The 23017-nt window shown below is 44.3% G+C and overlaps 2 protein-coding genes across 3 annotated transcripts; both read left to right on the top strand.

Moving 5' to 3' along the window:
* The first annotated feature begins 3800 nt into the window (after positions 1-3800).
* BCL10 (BCL10 immune signaling adaptor) lies at positions 3801-12776 on the top strand. Of its 2 annotated transcripts, none has more exons than XM_069789130.1 (3): positions 3801-3954; positions 8939-9227; positions 10317-12776. In XM_069789130.1, exons 1-3 carry the CDS (start codon positions 3871-3873, stop codon positions 10682-10684), a joined length of 741 nt encoding a protein of 246 aa, XP_069645231.1. In that variant the 5' UTR covers positions 3801-3870; the 3' UTR covers positions 10685-12776. The 2 variants fall into 2 exon arrangements, with proteins under 2 accessions (XP_069645231.1, XP_069645232.1); XM_069789131.1 differs by having other exon boundaries at positions 3813-3942.
* A 1159-nt stretch (positions 12777-13935) lies between these two features.
* Positions 13936-16367, top strand: C8H1orf52 (chromosome 8 C1orf52 homolog). The gene is made up of 3 exons (XM_069789132.1): positions 13936-14263; positions 14398-14605; positions 15805-16367. Exons 1-3 carry the CDS (start codon positions 14003-14005, stop codon positions 15885-15887), a joined length of 552 nt encoding a protein of 183 aa, XP_069645233.1. The 5' UTR covers positions 13936-14002; the 3' UTR covers positions 15888-16367.
* The last annotated feature ends 6650 nt before the right edge of the window (positions 16368-23017 follow it).

Genomic DNA, 23017 nt, shown 5'->3' with positions numbered 1-23017 from the left:
TAGTTCCTGTATCTACTCTAAGTTACAAAAGGTGAAACTACAAAGGTTTAGTGGCATGACCGTTATGGTTAAATTATTCACGTAGCTCTCTGCCTTTTCTACCCCAGGATGTCATGAGAGGTGACTACATTTCAGACATTGCTTTGTGGTAACGTGACAGATGGTCGCATGTTTTATATCTAAATCCTACTTCTTGTGTGCTACAAATACTGCATGTGGGGCTAATCTCTGCTTGTACCCTTGTGCTCGAATATCATTAGGTTATGATACTAGGATTAAATGGTCTCCGGAGACAATGCAGTTACTCTAGGCTTCGTGGACGGGTGTCTAAGTGCTCATGGGCCTTCAGTGCCACCTTGTGGCAATCCAAGATTCAATTGTTCAAGGCCTCCATATTGTTGCTTCAACTTAAGAAACCCAACATAAATTAACAGTACTGTAGCAAAAGAATTACATCACTTCCAAACTGTACAGCTTTGCTAGTACATAATCTAATACGCTTCTTGCTGGAGAGGCAGGGACAAAGAAAGATTTCATGAAGGCTGATCTAAATGCAGCCTTTGTACTAATTTAACTACACTGGTTAAAAGTATGACTTTTATACTAAATATTTGAATCAATGCTACATCTAATGTGGATACATCTAGCTTGGTGCAATTAATATAGTAAACTAATGCATTTACATGCATCTTTGTGTACCCATATCTACAGGAAAGTGTTGGTACCAATTTACTTGAATTTGTTTCTAAATGGCAATAATTAAAAATAACAAAAGCTATACAAGCCACTCTCAGTCGCCACATTAAGAAGCTTCTCATAGAATATCAAAACCTTCAAAAGCAAAAGCATAACAGTCATTTAAAAAGGAGTGCCCTTTGCAAAATTTAGCTGTAGAATATTACTTCAGCAAGTAGAGACTTCTGCACTTGGGTGTATGAATTCGCTCTCCGCTGTAAGTACACCCTGCCAAAAAAGCATCAGTCACAGTCCCCTGCATTATAAAGTCCAGACATTCTGATGCTCTCAGCAACCTCACCGCCAAAAATTCATGAGCTGTAGGTTGATTGCTGTTGGTTTGTAGTTGAAAACTTGCATTGGTAGCTGCAGATATCCATTCAGTTTGGGCAAGGCCCTTGATCTCTATCTGGATCTGTAACCAAAGCAAACTCTCTTTCCCTTCTCTCTGCCTGGCAGCTTTCCTCCTCCTCCCTAGGGAATTGTGGGTGTAGAGCCCTGCCCCTCTCACAGGAGCCCAGGGTAGGGGGGGGTCCTGCCAGCTCCAGAAAGGGGTTGTCCTGAGGCAAGGACCAGGAGGCAGAATGGGATGGGTGCACATGAAGCTCCCAGGTAGAGGCCCCTGCTCTGCAGTGAGGACTGCCTGGCGAGGGGTTGATCAATGAGGGCAGAGGGGGAAGAAAACCTGGAGACAGTCACAGCTCTGAAAAGCCAACCGACCTCTTCTCACAAACTGCGACAGCATTACAACATTTTTTAGGACCAATAATGTGAAAAATCTGAAGAGGTCTGGGTTGTAAGCAGTTTCCAAAACTTACTTGGAAATTTACTCTAGAAATTTATTCTAGATGGACATTACATATGTACGTATTCATAAAACCAATGCAGTGTCCAAAATCTTCCCAGCTCCCTTGAAACAAATTCTAACTCGCTCTTCATTGAGGCTCACTTCTTAATATTGAACTGATGTTAACCTCCTGAAACGAGTTTCATGCCGAGTAGTCTTCTTCCAACTGCCTGGACCATTAAATCCTGTTAGGGGTTATAGGCATTAAGTCTGCTAAAATATATTCTATTCTTGTATTCTCTAACCACATGTTCTTTTCCTGATTGCTGAAGATAATTCATTTCAGTTTGTCTCATACGTGGCTCAGGAATCCAGAAGCCTAACCCTCCAGACATCACGTGGCTTTGAACTGCACCTCTCACTGAGCAAGGTTATTAACAAATACTCTAAATCCAGAATGCACGATAGCTATTTTTATCAGCAGTATTGTACAGAGCCAGTAAAGTCTACAATATAATTCACCTTGAAGAGGAGGAGCTGGAAGGCATTTGGTTTCATGAAGAAGGATGGGAGTCAGGGGCTGGGAAGATGCCTGGCTCTGTCTCAGAAATGCCACAACGAGCTTGCTGGAAGCATCAGAGAATCTGAAATCTTTCCATCTATTTTGGTGCCTGGCACAGATTAGGGGGGATCAGCATAGGCACTTGAAAAATATGGCCTGCCCTGCAGCCCCCTGAGCAGGAAAACAGGAGTTAAAACACATTTACTTTGTATTTCAGATGTTTAATCCAGAGGTATGCAGCCGGCTTTGAGAAATTCAAAGGTGCTACAGGAAGAAACAAAGGCTTCTTGGGGTGGGAATAACACCACAGAAGGATTTGGGTTGTGAGCAGGTGTGCTGCAATTACCAGCGATCAGGTCTGCAGGGGTGGATGGTGAGGGCGAGTCTAAAGGAGCTTTCACTGGGCAGAAGCATCCTTCACAGCAGTGGCAGGGAGCAGAGCTGGTTGGGTGTTTTCTGGCAACCAGTCTGGGGACTGGCTGTGATTTTAACAGCCAGCTCTACAGAAAGCAGCCCTGTCACCAGGTAAGAACAGTGACTAGTCCTTTATTTTTTTAAATGTTCTGGGCAGAACCTTTGCTATCCAATTTGTTTATTGAAAAGCTGGGAATGCTAGCACTGTAAAATAGGTATCATTGCGGTTAATATTTGAAGTACAATTGCATTAACAAGGCACGTCAAGCAAAAGGATTTTGCAAAAGAAACCCGTAAAACTGGTAGTTTTGCCTTACTGACAGCAAACCCCAGTATCGATTGCTTCTACTTCTATGCGCTTGCTTAACTGCTGGAAATGAAGTTTTCAAGACGGCAGCAATAGCCTGAGTTTTACCTTCTGACAGCTGAAAAAAAATACCGATTAATTAAGTTTTGTCTTCTGTCCTTTCGTTAAGGGGCGAGACCGGCAGGCAGCGGCACCGGCCGGTGCCGAGCCCGAGAGCGTGGGTCTGCCCGGCCTCCGTGGGGGGGTGGCGAGTGCCAGATGGGAGCTGCTGACGGCTCCGCTGCGTGCGGCTCGGCTTGTTCTCGGGTCCGCAGCTGCCTTGGAAGATCGCCCTTTACAGCAGCGCGTTTTTCAGAACTGTCAGTCCCCAAAACCCCTTGTAAACCCCCGCGTCCTCCCGCCAGCAATCGCGGAACCCGGACCCGCCGTCACGAGCGTGGCATCACGCAGACAAACCGGCGCCCTGCCGCGCAGCGGCCCCGAGCGCTGCCGGCCCCCGGCGCCCGCTCAGCCTTCCCGAACACCTGTTCTAACGGAGGGCGCGTTAAAACGTCCCCGGGCGGCGGCTGCGACGCCACGGTCTGGTGACAGTTCCGGAGAGGGGCCGCGTTCAACCCGCGGAGGGAGCCGCTCCCTGCGCCTCAGCGGGGCAGGCGGGAGCCCCGCCGCCAGGCCCGGCCGTGCATCGCTCCCCGCGCCGCCGAAGGCCGCGGGCCCGGGCAGAAGGAAGGAAGGAAGCCAGCCCTTGCCCTTGCCCAGGCCGGCTGCCCGCCCGCCTCAGGCGAAGGCGGGGAGGCCGGCGCGGCCCGGCTCCGCTCAGGCTCCCGGCGGAGCGAGGCCGCCGCGACACGGGGGTGGCGGGGACGCCCCTGCGCGCACGCGCCACTGGGCGGGGCCACGCGCCGGCGAGAGCCGCCGCGGGGGCGGGGTGCCTTCCCTGAGAAGCCATTGGTGGGCGGGTGGGCGCGGGGCGGGGCCAGGCGGGCGTGGGCGGGGCCAGGGCCGGAAGCGCTGCCCTGAGCGGTTTTCCCCGGCGGTGGCGGCGGCGGCGGAGGGGTTTCTGTTATGGAAGGCCCGAGCTCGAGCTCGAGCTCGGGGGCTGTGGGGCGGCTGCTAACGGAGGACGAGATGGCCGAGGTGAAGAAGGATGTAAGTGGGGGGCTGGGCCGAGAGGCCGGAGTGCCCGGGGCCGGGGCGCGGAGCGGAGCGGCGGGGTGGGGCCAGGGCCCGGCCGGGGGAAGCGGAAGCCCCGTCAGGGCGGGCGTCCGAGGGGGGAGGCCGGCGCCGGGGCGGGAGGGCCGCCAGCCGCCGCCGGGCCGGGCCCGGCCCCTGCCGCGCCGCCCGGAATTCCCCGCCGCCTTCCCGGCGGGGGCGGGCAGATCACCTGCGGCGCGGCGGGGCGAGGCGGGGGCGGCGGGCCCGGCCCTGGGCTCCGCGGCGCCCGGCTGGGGCGTCCTGCCCGGAGCTCGCCGGGCGCGGCAGCCCGCGCCTCTGGCCTCCGGCGGGCTTCCCGGTGTCAGGCTGATAGTGGCTGGCAAAAACCTGCCCCTGGGGCCAGGTCTTCGCCGGGCAGTTCCGTTTTCTTTTGTTTTCCTCCAAGCGGTCTACTCCTTCGTCGCGCTTTGCGGCCAGAGTAGCAGGGGTTTGGTTCTTGTGGTGCTTCTGTGTACCACGGCGAGGCCTGGGGGGCAGAGTGGAAGTGATGAGTAATTAACGTGGTATCCAAAGGTTAGCTGCAAATGTATGTGCTGCTCTGGGTGTTAATAAGATTCCCTCTTATACAGCATGAGTGTTTGGATTAAATATTGATAGAATTTTTTAAGGCTTTTTGTTCTGTCTTTTTCCGATTTCCCCCCCCCTCTGTTTGCTCACTGATGTCTGGAATCTGAGGGAAGGCTCCGCCCTGACTCAATCTGGGTTTACTTGTCTCTTTGGTAGACCGGGCAACAAGCAATGTGCTAACCAACCTCAACAATGATTGGTTAATTTAAAAAGAAAAATAATTTAAAAATCACAATTTATCAATTATTTATTGACCATCCATGCTTCTGTTTGTAATTTACATTGTCTTATGTTTGACTTAATTGGTTTTTCATGTTCCTTTAAAGTACAATAAAGAATGTTTGGAGTTGGGTTTTGGTTTCTTACTAGCTTTATGCATACATAGTTTTCTTTAAACACTTTGTCATAGTTTTGTGAGGCATGTTTTGCAAGTTATTACTCGCTTCTGTGGTTCCACAGAAGCAATACCGCAATAGCAACTGGCAGTTAAACAAAAAAAAAAAAAAAAAACACCACCACCCTGCTTAAATCAAATTATATATATTATGTGATATGTATGCTAATGTGTGTCAGTGACTGAATTCACGGCCGCATCTCACAGAAGCACATGTATGTGTCACTTCAGCCCATAATCTTATAGGGCCTCCCATAGTAACTGGAGGACTTGATGGAAGCCTAATACGTAGAAAGAAATAACATTAGCTTTATCATCAAAATACAATCCAATAAACCTGACTTCAGATTTTAAACATTACAGCTTCATGATACAAAGTGCTAGTTCAGTGTAAACTCACTTAGCTGTTTCAAAGCTGTTCAAGTATCTTTGATAGGATTGCTCCAAACAGAAGTGCTGCATTACCAGAAGTTCTGTGTACATTATGTGACAGCATACCTCAGAAAGCTAACTTGCAAGGATGACTTGGTCTGGGTAAACTCGTCTTGAGGAGGAATTATAAAGGTTGGAGTCTTACATTTGAGAGCTGCGAAGGAGGCAGTGAGCCATACAAAATCATCGATATAGAGCAAAGTATATTTAAAGCTTCTCTTCTAATGTGTTCACTCTTTCTGTCCCTCAAACTGTTAACCTATGAGGACAGTGCAGAGGGGAATTCAGAACTGATACACTTCATACAGTGTAAGACTCATTACAGGAAGATGTTAGTCAAAACACAATAGTCTTTCTATTGAATAACAACTCACTCTTTTAATGTTGAAACATTGACTGACATGTTTCAGAGTTTGTTGATTGATCCTTCTGGTGGTAGGATGAGATTTCCATGACAACTGAAGAAATCTATATGGCCTACTACATTCATAACTATTCAGGCATGGGCTTGTTGCAGTTGGACACTTGAGATGTATTCCAGAGCTGCCTAAATTGATATAAGCTGTACTGTTGCATTCTTCTGCTCTTATCATAGTTGTTATACCACCACTAGTGCCAACGTGACTGCACATTAAACTGGATTGGGTAATTAATCTGGCTGTGGGAGGGGGAAAAAAAGCACCAATTCAGTTTCTTGACTGGATCTTCTCATCCAGCAGTACAAGGGAAAGGGTAGGAACACGCAGCTGCCGTGCAGGGGGCGAGTGTTCCTTGAACTTAAATTGGCCGCCATGGAGCTGCACCCATATGTTTTTGGTTTTACGTATTCAGTCTGGCGGTGATAGTCCACTGCCGAAAGCCTTCCTTTATTTTCCATGCATGCTCATCTGATGTTTTCTTTAACAACTGTGTAGCCACAGGCTGTTTATTGATAGCTTAGTATTTGTTGGATCCTAAAGAGCAACTAGAAGAACACGTTTATCCTTTGCTATACTTAATGGAGCCGTCCAGGAAGTTTTTTCTTTGAGTTCCTGGTGCTTTCCCTAGCACCAATGTGGCAGACACTATTTTGCTGTTTGAAATAATCTGTTTTAAAGTGCATCTTTATATCTAGTTTTTCTTCCGCTTCTATTTACTGAGCTAGTAAATGGCTATAAGGCAAATAGGTATTTTAAAATTTTATTTTTTTAATGCTGCTGTTATGCAATCTAATCTCAAAAAGCAGGAGGATATTTGAAAACTTTCTTCAGGAAAGAAGTTTCGTTTCTTTCCATCTCTTCACATGTCTTGTATGTAAAGGTGCTTTTCATTCCAGCTCTCAAATCCTTTTTTTTTTTTTTTTTTCTTTTTTTGAATCAAATGAGACGGGGGGGCATTAGTTTTTTCACATCGGTAATATTCACCTAGTGGGTGTCTGACTTGTGTAATTCTGCACAGTGAAAAATGTTGGCAGGAGAAACTGCCAATTTTGTAGTATTACATAAAATGAGAGCTTGTTTTTCAAGTAAGAGCTGTCATTTGTGACTCTCATTTTCATAGAGTAGTAGATACTGAAACCAGAGAGTTGTGAACACATGCATTAGTGCTGTTTCAATGTTAATATCAAGCAGGCTTGTTAAGGTACAGATTGAAATAAGATTTAATATCATTTATATTTTGGCAATGTTTGTGCTTGTATGTACCCTCTGAACAAGGTGGAGGAAGATTGGGTTTTGTTTTGATAACTGTAAAAATAAATTGGCCAGTATGGGAGAGGACACTTAGTCTTCCAAGGAGGAAATCAAAGTGTTGACATGGCAGTCTTTAGTTCTGACATTGCTCCTATGTAACTACATCTGAAACAAATCGGTAGTCAGGTTAGAATTGAATATGGTTACAAAAGATCGCATGTTTCCCCAGTGTTGTGGTTTAACCCCAGCCAGTAACTAAGCACCACACAGCTGCTCACTCACTCCCTTCTCCTGCAGTGGGATGGGGGAGAGAATCAAAAGGGTAAAAGTGAGAAAACTCATGGGTTGAGATAAAGTCAGTTTAATAGGGAAAGCAAAAGCTGCGCATGCAAGAAAAGCAAAACAGGGAATTCATTCACCACTTCCAATTGGCAGGCAGGTGTTCAGCCATCTCCAGGAAAGCAGGGCTCCATCACGCGTGTCGGCCACTTGGGAAGACAAATGTCCCCCCCTTCCTCCTCCTTCCCCCAGCTGTATATGCTGAGCATGACGTGCTGTGGTCTGGAATACCCCTTTGGTCAGTCGGGGTTGGCTGTCCCAGCTGTGTCCCCTCCCAACTTCTTGTGCAGCCCCAGCCTGCTCGCTGGTGGGGCGGTGTGAGAAGCAGAAAAGGCCTTGGCTCTGTGCAAGCACTGCTCAGCAGTCACTAAAACATCCCTGGGTTATCAACGCTGTTTCCAGCACAAATCCAAAACACAGCCCCATACCAGCTGCTATGAAGAAAATTTCCCCCAGCCAAAATCAGCACACCCAGGAAGATGATCTCTGAGGGAATGTGACCTGATACTAGGTGTTACAGTTCCAGAAGATGCAAAGTGGCACTGCTGCTGGAGTGCTCAAGACAAATGTCTCTGCTTCATCATACCTGCTGTTAATTGACTGCATGTTAGAGTCTTTAGACAATGGATGGAGTCCCCTCCCATGGGCAGATTGTTCCACCCTTTCTTTTTGCTGGTTGTAGAGAGGACTTAAGCAACCAGCTTACACTTGTAAGCTGAAGCTGTGCTGCAGAGGGTAGAGTGATTTTGCTTTTGCCAGAGTCATCAGAGTTGCACTCTTAGTGGTCTGTACAGCATGTTAGAGATGTGCAAGTTGCTTCAGGTGTTTCATATAAAATCTTAAATGAAAAGACAGCAGCTTGATGAAGACAAAAACCAGCCAGCAAACTTGCTGAGAATAGGTACATCTGTGGATGAAAGTGCATGTGTTTTGAATGCTAGTAATCTGTTGGACTTGTAAATAGTGGTTTTTATTTAACAAACCTTTTAAACAGTAAGTATATTCGTGCTGTTGCTCTGAGACTGCTTTTACTCAATGTACAGAAAACATCAATAATTGCAATACTTTGGATTTGTGCTTCATGGGTGCAAATAGTATGGGAATGTGGCGGTCAGGTAGGCAGTGAGAACGAGTGTTTCTGTAGACAAATGAGTAGGTGCTGTTGTGTTTTGTTGGTATAAGTTCTTTTCATTCTTACTTGGTAAATGTTCTGGAACGTGATAACCACAGACTTGATATAACTAACATTTTCAGTAAGTATTCACCTTATTACTTAACATGCGTTAAAACTCCCAAATTCACTCAAAGAAAACTAATTAAAAGGATAAGTAAATTAGATAACATTTAAAAAAAAAAAATTTTTTTTTTTTTTTCACTGAGAAAAATCTCTGCTAGGTAACACCACAGCAGCTTTAAAAATTGTTTCATTAACCTGTATCAAAATCATATAGGCTTCAAATACAGGCTTCTAAATAAATTGAACAATTGGCTAATACTAGTTTGTTTTGTTTTTCAGGCTTTAGAAAGGATGCGTCCTTACCTGTGTGATAAAATCATAGCTGAGAGACACTTTGATTACCTACGTTCAAAGAAAATACTCACTAGAGAGGACACAGAAGAAATTTCTTCTCGATCTTCCAGTAGGAAAAAAACTGGGAAATTATTGGACTACTTAGCAGAAAACCCAAAGGGACTAGATGCTTTGATTGAATCTATCAGACGAGAAAGAACACAAAACTTCCTGTTACAAAAGATAACTGATGTAGTGTTGAAAGTCAAAAATGAAAAACTTGAAGCTCTCAAAGGTGAGGAGTTTGTAATAATATTTTGTAAGACATAAGTTTTATTTTGAAGGTCTGCAAAAGTAAACTCCAGCAATTCTTTAAACCATGTTTCTTAGTGCAGTTTGGGGTTTTTTGTTTCCTCTAGTGTTTGAGACAACATTCTTGGCAATATCACCAGTTTGGTTTTAAGATCCTTGTGCGTCCATCCCGGCTTTGCCTTTTTACTATCTGAACACATCATAAATAACAAATTGCAAAAAACCCTATCATGTGTTGTTATGATGTATAAGTTTCAGTTTTGCTTTCTATAAGGTTCTAATTTAGAACTTAAAATACATGTTTATCTTCCACCTTGCATTTCTCTTGAAGCTATTTACTGCAGTGGCAGGATGCTCTGGTTTTGTTAAAATTTGCACCTCAGCAGAAGATAAGCCAGCAAATGCAACCTGAGGGGAATTCTTCTGTATGCTTTCAATGCCAAAACTTAAAATTAGACACTGTAAATGTATGTATGTGTTGCATCATACAGGTAGAGAGGTTTCGTTGACATGCAAAGCTTGAAGTGACTATATGTACTCAAATTTTAAGGCAGATAAAGAAAGTATAAGCCTTTTAAACCAAAAGCCTTACTTCCTCTTCAATACCCATCAAAAGAGAAATAAAGAAGGAAGAAAGTACATTTTTAACCCTAGAGAGGAAAGGCCTGAAGTTTTCTCTGGCTTCAGGTAAAACAGCCTTCAAATGCAGTCTGCTTTGGAGTAGAACCGTGTAGCTGAAGCTTTTAAAAGTTTGAAGAACACAGTGAGAAAAATCTGTCAAAAGATGGGTCAAAGGGCTAAAGTGACTTCCTAAAATGGAACTTAAATTACAGTGCATCTTTGTCAAATAGTAGCTGATACAGAGATATAGCGAAATCATTCACATCGGCCTAGGTAACCTGCATGTATTTTTTTAATTTGTCATGAATATTGGGATGTCAGAGGTGAGATGAAGAAGTTAGTCTGTTAAAAATACAGTTGATCTTTGACAATCTTACTGATATTAAATTGGAGCTCAGTTTTAAGAGTGCATCATATTGTAATTAAATCCAGTCTCTGTTTTTTGTCTTAGGTCTAAGCTGCAGCACCTGTATGACCTCACTGTATGGAGGAACAAACAATCTTTCTAGATCATATTCTGATGAATCCAATTTTTTTGATAAAACAAAAGACAAAGAATCTACCCAGATACATCATCCAGAAGAAGATTACAGCACTGCCGCATTTGTGTCTGCTGTCTCTCTTCATTCAATGAATTTGCCAATTGCGGAGATGGGAAATGCAGAGAGTGCTGTTTTCTCAGCCTCCCTTCCAGGGCCTGGAGACCCCGGTGCACCCCCCCTCCCCCCAGAGCTCCAGTCAGAGCAGCAAGAACCGTGTACTAGTTCAAGTGACAATTGCTTTTTGCCTTTAAGATCACGTTCTCTTCAACCACAGTGAACGTAGTGACTTTTGTCTTTTCATCCAAACGGTACTGAAACTTTGTGTGATGTCTTATAAAGGTTAAAAAATGTTTTCAAATTGTGAACTAGCAAAATCAGAGGAAACAATCTATGCTATTTACAGTTTTTTAAGGAGTAAGTTTTTTTGTAATTGGGTGACTCTGGAGCTGCTTGATTTTATGTTCTTTAGGGAGCTTTTTTCCAAAGATCATGGTATTACATCAGCAAAGGTTTGTTTTTTAAACCAATATATTTAAGATTTCACATTTATTTGTAGATATTGAAGCTGCCATTATAGAACAAATGGGGTTTTTCTTCCTACAGAAACTAACAGATCTGTTTTTCTTAATGTTTCTGTGACAGGTGAATTGGGAAAGATGGCTAGGAAAAGTATTGGAAAATAACTTTCTGGACTAAAAGCTTAGGCTTACTTACCAAAAAGCTTAAACTCCTTTACCGAATTAAATGTTTCCCTGTAGGATAATTTCTGCCCTCTATGTACGTGTGTGCGGCTCCATTTGCAAAAAAACCCAAGCAACCCAACCCCAAATCTGTAGCTGTGCTTATTTGCAAGAAGTCTCTTAATTGTATGAACTTTGTTCTCTGTCCTACCCGTAAATCAAAAGGCACTCGGTATCGCAGTGATTTGAGTTAGCAACTATACTTCCACAAGTCTTAGCATATTATTCTTGTATATTAGAGATTTCTGATTTGAGATGCACTTTAAATATAAATTCTCATTAATACTGGAAAAGGAATGTAAACTGCTGTAACAGCATCATGTGGGCTGTAAGAAAATGTTATTGTATAATGCTATTAAGGAGCAAAGCTTGTATGTTTTGTCCCAGTAGGTAAGTAGAGGAGGAGTCCTATAGGAAGAAAGTATCCATACCTGAAGGACTCTTGGAAATGTTGCACTTCAGATACCTACTCTTCAAAGCAGATAGACAGGTTTACATTTCAAATTGTTTGGAGTCAAATGCATTTTAAACTATTTCGACATGGGAAGGTTCTCATTGCTTGACACAATGTAATATGCTGTATTCCTCTCGTACTCTATTCTTGAGTTGTAATTTACTTTTTATGAAGTTGGCCTATGATCACTTTAAAATTAGTAGGCAAAGACAAACTCTTACCTGGAAACGTGTACAGTTGTGTTCTGCAGTACTACATCACTTTAAAGTGATGGGATGTTTTCAGTATATCAAAGGGTAGGTTTGTATTTAAGGCTTTAAATTATTTTGGCTCTCATACAGTGCTATAGCCGTGTAATTCCATTCAAATTCAAAGCCAGGTAATATTCCTAAACTGTGTTCTCCTTTTGTGGAGACAGACCATCTGCAGGACCTCAATATAGTATCTAATTTTTTTTTTATGTTTACTCTGGTTTTGGAAGTAGGTTAAAATAAACTGCAATGTACAACTACACTCCATATATAGTATATGAATAGCTTACATTTGACAAAGATGTGGGCTTCCGTTTACTGTTCATAATAATCCTTGTTTTTCTTGTATATGTGTAAGGTCATAGGCTGTCAGGACGGTGAAAATGCTTTTCAATAAAACTGCTTGGTTCAGAAGGCACTCTGGAAGTTAAGTGCCTAAATCTGCAAGCAAAATTTTGCTTTCTAACATGAAATTAAGGGTAGGCTTAAATCCCTCTCTTCCATTAACTGGAACTGTAGTTGCACATACTCAGGATGTCTGAAAATTGATTTGTCTAAAAATTGATGTGTCTAAATACCCACTGCAACCACTTAAAAGAGCTGTGCTTAGGTTTGGGTCCCTTCTTGGAGTCTTGTAGCTGGATGAGAGTGAGCAGGCTTGGCCTTAACTGAAAAAGAGCATCAGCTCAGGGTGAAGACTGCCTTGCAGATCTAAATCTGAACCTGGGACGCATGCTGCCTGCTGCAGCACGCGGCGCAGCCTGCAGGAAGCCTGCCTGTGCAGGGATCACTCCTGCAGTGGAGCCTGTGAACCCAAGGCTTTAGATGAATGTACTGTCTTACCAAATGTTTATAACATGCATTTTTTAAAAAAATTTGAAATATTTTTATCACAACTTTTGGAATAAATTAATTTGTATAATTGCCTGTTTTCCTGTCTGCCTCTCTCATTTTTAACATGTATAGGTTGTAAGAGAAGTTCATGCCAGTATCTGGATGTGTAGTTTTGGTTTTGTGTATGTGGGAGGCTTTTGTTCTCATTGTCTTGTTAGAGAGGTTTGTCCCTGGTGGAAAGGCTGACTTAATGTGAAACACCTGAGCCTGTAGCACTGCATTCAAGAGCAGTGTACAGGGAAAACATGGCTGTGAAATTAAGACCTTGGCTGCTTAACTACACCTTTGGTGGTTCATGACTGGTATTGCTAACCTGATCCTTGCTTTTTTTCAAATGACTCAATTGCTCGACTTCTTAAAGATGTGAGAAGTGTTGCTTCCAGCCATGCATGTATTGACTTAATTTAAGAATGAAGATTTTTATTTTTTTAATAGAGGGGGAGAAACAAAACCTTTAAGGGCTGAGGGGTATGACTCAAAAAAGAATTTGCAAGTGTTGCAAGGACCATGGAGGTTTGCTTCAGTGGTTGTTTTCATCGTGCTTTGTGTGTAGGGTTTCTTTCAAAATAACGATTATGGTATTGATTACAAGAGATTAGCTGGACATGGTTAAGTATCTTTACAGTAAAGGAATTGATCGTATTATAACCAAAGCCCCTTCCTTAGGCCTTGTCCTGCCTCTGTGGTCATATAAGTAACCTGAGCAGCACTACTAAGTATTTTAGCTGACGCAGATAAGAAGAGTCTGGTACAAACTTTTTCCAACGGATTTGACAAATCTGCGTTGGTGAAGATAGCCTACGTGGCTGCTTAAGCTATAACTGGATAGGCGACGTCCGAAGCTTTATCTGCCCTGGGTTAGCCAGCGCTCGAACACTAAGGAAACCGTGCTTTCTCTCTACTTAGGCCTGCAGCTGTAAAAAAGAAAAGGAGAAACGGAGGTCGTCTCAGTTTCACGTCTGGTTTTCTGTACCTGTCTGTGTCACCGAGAGGGAGAAGTCCCCGCGTTACTGGGGGCGAGCCCACCAGCGTACCCCAGGGCGGCGGCGGGAAGGCCGGCTTCCCCCCCCTCCTCCCGCCGGATCCCCTTCGCCTCGTACCAACTGGCCCCCGACCCACGCCGCAACAGCCGCGGGCTTCGCCTCCCGCGGGCCAGCGCGGAGCCCGGCCCCGGCCCCGGGCCGGCGGCGGCAGGCCGGAACCCTCGGCGCGGGCCCGGTTTCCGTGCGGGCGCTGTCGCGGCGGCAGGCCGCGCCATGGCGGCGGAGGGAGAGGACCCGCTGGGCTATTTCGCGGCCTACGGCAGCTCCAGCTCCGACTCGGAGGCCGACGAGCCGCAGCCCGACGAGCGCCAGGCGGGGGGCGGCGCGGCGGCGGGGGGCAGCCCGGGGCGGCGGCCGCGGCTGCCGCCGCCCGACGAGCTCTTCCGTAGGGTGTCGCAGCCGCCCGCCTTCCTCTACAACCCGCTCAACAAGCAGATCGACTGGGAGAGCCGCGTCCTGCGGGCGCCCGAGGAGGTGCGGCGGCCGGTGGGGCGCGGGGGGCAGCCCGAGGCGGCCGCCGGGGCCGGGCCGGGCCGGGCCGGGCCGGGCCTGGCCGCCGCCCTGAGCGCCGAGGCCCGGCGTGACGGGTGCCCTGCTCTCTCCTGCAGCCCCCCAGGGAGTTCAAGGTGTGGAAGAACAACGCCGTGCCCCCGCCGGAGACCTACAGCCCGCCCGAGAGGAAGCCCCCGCCGCCCCCTGCCCTCGACATGGCCATAAAGTGGTCCAACATCTACGAGGACAACGGCGACGACGCGCCCCGGCAGGCCGGCAGGGCCAGGTTTCTGCCGGCTGAGGAGCAGGACCCCCTCGAATCGGGTGAGGGCCTGGCCCACGGCAGGCGTGCGGGTTTCAGATCCGCGTGGCGGGGAGGCGAACCGGGTGGGTGCGTTCTGAGAGTGGCGAGCTCCCTGCCCACAGCTCGAGGGAGTTCAGCTGGCCTCTTCCACGCCCGCTGCGGCGGCCGCTGCTGCTGGAGGGCAGGCAGTAGTTGGCCGCGGGGACGGTTAGGCTGCCCTGCGTCTGCTCTGGTTTTCCTGCGGTCATCGAGACCCTCCAGCAATCTCTCTGCGCCCTTAGCGGGAGCGGGGAGCGATTAAAGAGCCTCTAGAACTGTAGCTGTGCCAAGCTAACGCGTTCGGTCGAGGTACTGTTAAAGCAGAAAGCGGTATGAGAGCTGCTGCCTTGACCCTAGGCGTAGACGTAGGTCAGATTATTTCTACCGTGTTTGCGAAACCTGGGGGCCGGGAGGGGAATTAAATAAAATGTCCATGTGGCAGATTACTGAGGAAAATGATTTACTGTCCTCTCCACTTTTAATTATGGCGCAAGCTGTAATGGTAAGCTGGGAAGTAAAGAAATATTTGACAGGAGGGAGAAATTATTCTTTTAGAAAAACTGCTGCAGAAAGAGAATAGCCAGTAACAGCCAAGAGAACAAAACCAGAAGAAGAAATTCTGGGCTTTCAGAGCACAGTTTTGGTTCACCAGTAAAGTTATCAACAACCTTTTCAAATGGAAAGTTCTCTTGCTGTTTTGCTCCTTTTTTTTTGTTCTGGCTGTTCCTTCCCCAGTGGCAGTTTTTCTGTCTCTATCTTGCTCCATTTGTTCTGTATACTTTTTTTTCCTGCTACACATTTCTCTTAGTCAGCCTTCATCCAAAGACTAAGAAGATAAACTGTTAATTGACCTTGACATTACTTCCTGCTTCTAAAATGTCATTTTCTAGCTTTTTGTCTTATCTATTCAAATAATATTTTTTTAAAAACAGGTACTGTACAGTAGCCTAACAAGGCCTCTTCTTAGTTATCCTCAATGGTCTGTGGTAGTAATAACAAGTAATCATTCCTATTCTGTGCACGTGTTGCCCACATTCCAAAAATGAGGGTGTTGTCAGTTAATACTACTGTCTTTTTTCCAGGCATCTCAGATGTGGTTAAGTCAGTTTTTCTGAGGATGGTGTTTAAGACAAAGATACTGGCTTTGCTGACTTTGATTAACTCTGTCCTTTATTTAAAGATGGTGAAAAAGATGATGAACCAGCTTCCGCTAAGAAACGTAAACTAGACTCTGGGGAGCAGACAAAGAAGAAGAAGTTATAAGCAGGGCATGCTGGATTTAACCATAATGAGAATTTCAATGAACTTGGATTCCTCTGCTGCCATGGGAAACAAATACAGGTTTACTGAATTTCTCTCGCCTATCGGGTAGGGAATTTTATTTCTGTGGTATGCTTGCCTTTTGGAAAGCACAAAATTAAATGGACAGTGTCGTGATAGAAACTCGTCTACTGAACAAAATTTAAACCTGTTTATTTAAAAGAGGTGTTTAGAAGAGGGATCCATTGTGATGGATACTTGTGCTCATGCAGGTTACAGGACTTCATGGTATTTTGTTTATCAAGAAACCTGGTAACGTGAGCTTTTCTGGACTGACTTTTCCATTGTGTCAAAACCTTTTATAAAGGAGTATATACTAAAGATTCTCTAAGTACTGTCCTGTGATATGTTTGCATAATGTTGTTTTGAAATGTATGTAAAGACTGCAGATAGGTCACTGGAATAAAACTACATTCGAAAACATCTGCGGTATAAATATTGCGTTGCATGCTTGGTGAATAGGAGGGATGAATTCTGTACTGTATGCATTTCAGTGATGTATTTCTTATGACACAACAGATTCCTCAGGGTTTTCTTTGTAATAAATATACAACTGAAAACTGAAAAAACATGGACCTAATAATAGAGTTTAATATTTGATAATTAGTTTTGAAGTTATGTGATCTGCATCAGTGAAACATGAGACTAACTGATGCAGGAAAAATGAAAGCATTTAACTTATTCTTCCTAAAATTGAAAACAGAATCTAGACATTTTTGTGGAAAAAAAAAAAAATTATGATAAAGCTGTGGTAGTCTTTACTGCCAAATTGTCTTTATTTCAGCACAAACAGTTGGTAATCTTCTCAAAGTGCTAGTCAGTGTATGTTGCATTTGTGATACGCTGCTGCATGGATTTTGAGGTCTGTATATGGAAAAAGTACCAGCAAAACTGGGTTGGAGGGAGGGTTACTCTGGGTTTATTTTCAGATAAAGCTCCTGTGCCTTAGGAAATCTGCAGTGAGATTAGGCCTACTAATAGAAGTTTATGTAATTAAACTATTAATGTAAACATTCATAATTTTTATTTTCCTTCTGTCTTGGACTAGCTTTAATTTTGCAGAACAGGTTCTGTATGGTATGTGCTAATATGATGTTAATATTTTTAAAAGGCATTTTTTTTTTAAATCTTTTGAACCTCACTATATAGAAAAATGTCTTCATTTTTAATGAGTATATGAAGTTAGCAACAAGTTATGCAGTTCTAGCCTTGGCAGTGTGATAGTGCTTTCTGTGGATCCTTCTCTACCTGCAGACTCCACAGCCGTTCCTTGCCGATTTCACAGGTCGTTGGTCTAAATCTGTGATATATTCCACCCCTTCTGTGCTGCAAGTCTGGAAACGATTCAAAAAATGATACTTGTACACAGCTGAGGGTTCCCCATGCCCCAGCTCTCCTAGCACAAACCCAAATATCTGACACTGTCGTAGCAAGCTCCAAGATGGGGGACGCTATTGTCGGCAAAGCCAGTGAAGTGCCAGATCTGTGTACGGTTTCTCAAAATACTCCATCTCAGGTTGCGATGGCCGGGCTAGAGCAGGGACTAGGCTAGCAGGGAGCAGAGCAGAGCTGGCCTCCAGGTTGCAAGGGGAAGCCTCCCGTGCCCTTAATGATAACCCTGCTAAGTTCCAGCTGGGATAAAGACCCTTTCGCCGCAGTCAAATACAACTGCTTGCTGAAATGGAGCTTTTACTAGGTGGGCAGCCAGTGTAGCATGACAATTCAGGAATTGTGGGTATCTGCGTTTTGTTGAGCTGCCAGACTATAAATGCCTGTACTTCGCTTTGTCTAGAATGCTAACGTAAATTCTCCCTCATTCTAGTAATAGCATGTGAAACTCCCACTGAAAATTGTCATCTAATGCAGACTGGTTCTCTTGCAGGAATAGCTGTCTCCATGCAGGTAACGCAGCCTTACATCGTCCACTTCAGGATGTGGATTGGCACAGGCTACTCGGGTGGCTGGTCTCTAGGTCCTGGTCGTCTGACATCAGATGGTTTCTTTGAGCTTCGCTTACAAAGAAATGAAGGATGTTTTTCTTGAAGTGCTGAACGGGAAGTCTCTGAATGAAAAGGCTCACTGTAATCTGTTTGTTTTCTGTATCTGCTGTCTTAATGTAGCTAGGTTGAAGGTGCTAATCTTCAGAGAATGTGGTAGAAAAAAGTGCTGCTTATGCTCCTCTTTTAACAGGAATGTGTTTAGCTGGCATGGAGAGCTGAGGGCAGGGAATAGCAGCAAGCACCTGTTCGGATATGACAATCAGATGTTCAGTCAGTTTCCCAAAGGTTTGGTTTGTGTCCAGGCAGTGAGTTGCAGATCATAGTATGTCTAGCAAGACAGAGAATTTTTGAGAAATGTGCCTCTGCTATCTTATATGTACAGAATTTATTCCAGGGTTATGTGGGAAGAATGGTACCATTTCTTGAAATTTGGAGGATTTGACATGAAGTACACCGTTCAATGGACTGCCTAATTCTCAAGTCTTACAATAGTTCTGTTTGCTACTGAAGTGCTCCTTGAAGAGCGTTACAGCTGAAGGTTAATGTCACCAGCTCTGGAAATGGGATGCCTTCCCATGACTGCTGTGACCAAGGAGGCTTTTGTCCTTGTATTGTTTGCTCTGCTATTCAGGGGGGCAGCTCAGGAAGTTACCATGCTAATCACTCCTTTTGTTTTCAGATCATATGATATACGAGGTGTCCAGTTGTCTTGAAGTTAACACCATCTGATACTCGGTTTCCAAGGAGAAAACTAGCGTGGCTAATCTGGGAAAAGAATGATTAATTGTATTATTTACAGGTTGAGGAAATCTTCGTTGTAAGCAGTGACCATGGCAGCTGCCCCATTCAAGAGAAATGGCACAAGCAACTATGCTTCTTTTTCTTAAGTAAGACATCTGAAACAAGGCTGTGAACTCAGCTTCAAACAGGCTCTACCTGGGTGGACTGGTTCTGCTGCTGGAAGTTTTTTTGGTAGAGATGCTTCAGTGCATCATCTTCAGGAGAAGGTGATGAGAGAAGTGCTAGTGCTGCAGCTTCTGAAGCAACTCAGAAGAGTTCTTGACCTACAGGGTATACAAAAAAGCCCAAAGCAGGGAGGGGACTGAATTTTCTGATTTCAGAGATAACAGCATATGCATTTTATTGTAAGTAAATGAGATGGCATAGAAGAAAGTGACTTGTAATGCAAACAACTACAGAACTCGTCATAGTGGGAAAAAAATGCTAGAGTCCTAACTGTGGTGAGAAAATAGCTGGAAAGGCACAAAATGTTTCCCAGTGATTGACTTTGATAGGATGGTACTTGCTAAGCAGTACTTGCTTCTGCGGGGAAAAAAAACCCGCAGGTATCTATTAGCTGGTGCAGAGGCTTTTTCGAAACAGCTAGACTGAGCTAGATGGAATGTAGCTACTAGCCAGGAGAGGAAGAAAAGGAGAGAAAGCCCACTGATTTTGTCAAGTATCTGTAAGGTCTTATTCAGTTACCATAAAAAACTTCTAAGAAAAATGGGCGATAGGCTAAATTATAAATGCTCATCTGGAGGTGGGCTTCTAGATCAGGATTAGTGATAATGCATCGATGGCATTCATAGCTATGAAGCTGTAAAATTACCAGCCGTTGTTCAAGTTCCTCAGTAAGTCACTAGAGAGAGCATTACTTGGAAAGACGCGGTCACAGTAAGCCTTGCCATTGTAGGAGTGCATCCAACAGTCTCCAAAAGGGGATATAAGTCTTCTCCATCCCCTTTTTGCATGATTAGGGGCAGTGACACAGAGGTACAAACCAAGAAGAATTGATAATGATGCGGCGCTTAAAGGAAGCAGATCGGGTAAATGTGAAGAAATGAGCAATAAGATTTTCTCATTTGTTTTGAAAGTGGAAGAGGGAAAGACTCTCAAGAAGCTGAAGGACAAAGCTTGATGGAACACGAAACACTTCTAGGTTTTCTTCAGGTTTGGGCAGCCAATAATGAAAAATTGGCTACTCTGTGCATCAGGATCTGTGAAATGTGTGAGTGAACACTTAACTAAACTTAAACTGATAGCTCAGATGTTCAAAAAAAATCTGTAACTAGAGAACAGTTTATCCTGGATTGTCTTTCAAGAGGAGATGGTGACAGTGAACATACACCCCCACTGACAAATGAGGAAGATTGGCTCTGAAAATTAGCCCTCTATTAACTCATCCTTGCACTGTTTTTATGATGAATCAACTGTGATGACAATCATTATGTGTAACAGGGAAAAAAAGGCAGTAAAAATGCATACAAGTTTGATTTGAGAGAGTTCTCTTAAAAATTTGTCAAGATTAGAGAAATGGTGTCTGGAAGGCAATTTGCAGTGAACACACTGTGTTGCCTCCAGATGCTGGCACAATAGCAGCTACATTACTTGGATTTCCAAGAAAGGCAGGATGATTTCGAAAAGAAGAATTCACATCAGTGTAGAAGTACAGCTGTTGAGGATAATGGCTTTCACCGTAGGCAGCGCTGCCTCCCAGAAATGCTAATGGAGAGGTTGTTGCAAGGCATCCCTCCCTTAGTCTGCTGTTCCTATGCAACAGCTTGATGCATACTAATGCTATTGAAGAACTGATTCATTTACAAATGGTATGTGATAAGCTTAAGGCTGCCAATCTGACAGTGAATCCAGGGAAATGCAGTGTGTTCCACAAAGAGTAATTTATCGTGAACCTGGTATCAGGGCAGAAGGAGGATTTTTATGTCAACAGAGAGAAACAAGCTGTGTGGCGCTGGCTGACTCTGGTGACGGGAAGCTCATTTGCCAGCTTGCTAATCTTGCAAAATCATAGCAGAATTTGGATGAAAAGATGTAATGCTTTCAGTCACCAGCAGGATACAATTTGGGTTTTCTTTTCAGGCTTGAAAGGCTCTTGTGTCTGTTTCTGTCTTAGCTTGCTGATTTTTTTCCAAACCCTTTTGACTACTGGTCACAGATGTTTGTGGTTTTGCTTTGGGTGTGGGTTTGATGTGAGAAAAATGCAGGACTGTCTTAAAAGCGTGGAAGCTGATTACAGCTGAAGTGTGCATTCTTCAAGGATAAATGGCTGTACCAGTTGAAAGGGACCCCTGGCAATGGCTACAGCTGTGCAGCATCTGAGAGAAAATGTTTAAGAACACCCACAGTTACTCGTTAGACTGGAAAAATCTGAAAGGCTGGTTTCCAAATAGCTGGAAAAATCCCAGCAGCATCAGGCCTGGGTAGAAGCATGGTTGTGCCCTACAGAGGTGAGCTTGTTGACAGGCTAGTTGCTCAAGCAGCAACAGAGTGGAAATGGCTGCCCAGGCGTGCTCAGGAGGAGTCGCCGACTCCTCTCTCTCTAATTTACAGGAGGGCAAACCCTACAGAGGAAAAAACTGCTCAAAAAGACGACTAGCATGGGATGTGTTTAGAAAACCCTTGAGCAAATGGAGGCACCTTGCTAAGAAATCTGATTCCATTACTGCCAAAGGTGTTTTCTGGATGCATTGACTAAGGTGAAGTTTAAAGAATGATGCAACAAGAGGTGGCGATTAGCTGGGCAGTCTGCAACTGTCTCAGAGTGTCAAGACTGAAACAAAAGCAGGATTTCTGTAGAGTAAAACGTTGGCAAAATACAGAAAATTGCTGAAAGAAATACAGTGTTTTCATTGCACAGGAGGCTTCCCATGGGACGTGGGAGTCTCGGGGAATGGTTCTGTTTTGGAGACAAACGTGTTGGTAGCAGTGGACTGCTTTCTATAAGTTTGTAAGTCATATAGTTAGGAACCAAGAAATAGTGGGAATTAACAAAGGGACAGAGATTGCAGCGAGCTAGTTCTTCACGTATGGAGTGTCACAGACTGGAGGGAGCAACATTGCCTTCAGAGGAGCCCACAGAATTTGTGTCTCGGATAGAAATGTGCAAAGATCAGTTGGACCTGGAAGGCAGAGTTGCACCAGAGATTGGAATGGGTTTGTGCTGCTGGTTCCTTTGAACTATTTTCTTCAGGGCACTTCTGAAAAAAGCAGGAATTTTCAGGGAAGCCAGGACCTGTGGAGCTGGATTGACAGAAGAATGCAATGAATTCAACGAATGGAGATAAGCATTTTTTGGTCCTTATCAAATAATTTTATCAGTGCTCTTCATTTAGAAGATTAAGTGCTCTTCATCTTTAGAATGCTTTCGTCTTGGTAGCTTCAAAAGATAAATCGCATCTCTGCTTTGCTGTAACTGTGAACAGCAAAGCAAGGACTCAGTGTTTTGCTGTCTTCTAACAAGGTGAACTTTTTGGAGCAAACATTGATTTCCCATCCCTTTGCTTAACTTTTCCCACCGTGTTTCTTGCTGTAGATGGACTGATATGAAAACAAATACAGGATTAATAGAGGGTAACTCCAGCAAAGTGTAATGGGGAGTTAAACCTAAACCACAGGACTTACCAGGAGAAGATTAGCACACTCTCCTCAAACCAACCCAAACGACATCCCCCATCTCCCCCCCTGCCCTTCATCCAGCAGCAGGCTCCCAGCAAAGTAACTGGGGAACCTTTCTGTTGGGAAGCAGAATGTGGTCCAGTTTTGTTAAACAAATAACTTCTCTGACACAGGGTGGTAAGGGATGCCTTGAGGAACCAGACCAGGTAATGTGAGAGACTAATTGCACTTTTGTAGGAAGGATCGCAACTACTTAATAAAGACCTAAAGAAGGGTTTTACAAAAAATGTTTCTCTGTTAGGCTTCTGGTCTAGAAAAAGTGTCACTTTCTGTTGTAATTAGAAGATGCTTAAGAAAGGCACAAATCCCTTCCTTAGGACTGATAAAATTGTATTTTGTGAAACTAAGAGCTTATATATTGTGTGAAATGTTTCAGAGAGTTGTGTTATTTAATGTAGTTATAAGGTTGGCAATGGCAAAGGCTTGTTTGAAAACATACTGTCTTAATAGTTAGGAATACTGATTTTTATACAAGATCTAAGGTTTTGCTTACCATTAGTGACTTGTTCTCACAGGAACCTTTGTGCATGCCTCTTGAATAGTTGTAAATAAGCTATATCTCTCTGACAGTTTAAATAAGCCGTGACGCCATGATCT

Source organism: Haliaeetus albicilla, chromosome 8 (genome assembly GCF_947461875.1).
Source record: "Haliaeetus albicilla chromosome 8, bHalAlb1.1, whole genome shotgun sequence".
Taxonomy (NCBI): domain Eukaryota; kingdom Metazoa; phylum Chordata; class Aves; order Accipitriformes; family Accipitridae; genus Haliaeetus; species Haliaeetus albicilla.
Note: the sequence above shows the minus strand (reverse complement) of the source record. Positions and strands in the feature narration are given on the sequence as shown.

What these genes read in the sequence shown, in the direction of transcription:
- BCL10 (XM_069789130.1), top strand. Translation starts at nt 3,871, where the DNA reads ATGGAAGGCCCGAGCTCGAGCTCGAGCTCGGGGGCTGTGGGGCGGCTG. An exon ending in TGGCCGAGGTGAAGAAGGAT is followed by an intron (nt 3,955 to 8,938) that starts GTAAGTGGGGGG and finishes TTTGTTTTTCAG; the next exon opens with GCTTTAGAAAGGATGCGTCC. An exon ending in AAAACTTGAAGCTCTCAAAG is followed by an intron (nt 9,228 to 10,316) that starts GTGAGGAGTTTG and finishes TTTTTGTCTTAG; the next exon opens with GTCTAAGCTGCAGCACCTGT.
- C8H1orf52 (XM_069789132.1), top strand. Translation starts at nt 14,003, where the DNA reads ATGGCGGCGGAGGGAGAGGACCCGCTGGGCTATTTCGCGGCCTACGGC. An exon ending in TCCTGCGGGCGCCCGAGGAG is followed by an intron (nt 14,264 to 14,397) that starts GTGCGGCGGCCG and finishes TCTCTCCTGCAG; the next exon opens with CCCCCCAGGGAGTTCAAGGT. An exon ending in GCAGGACCCCCTCGAATCGG is followed by an intron (nt 14,606 to 15,804) that starts GTGAGGGCCTGG and finishes CTTTATTTAAAG; the next exon opens with ATGGTGAAAAAGATGATGAA.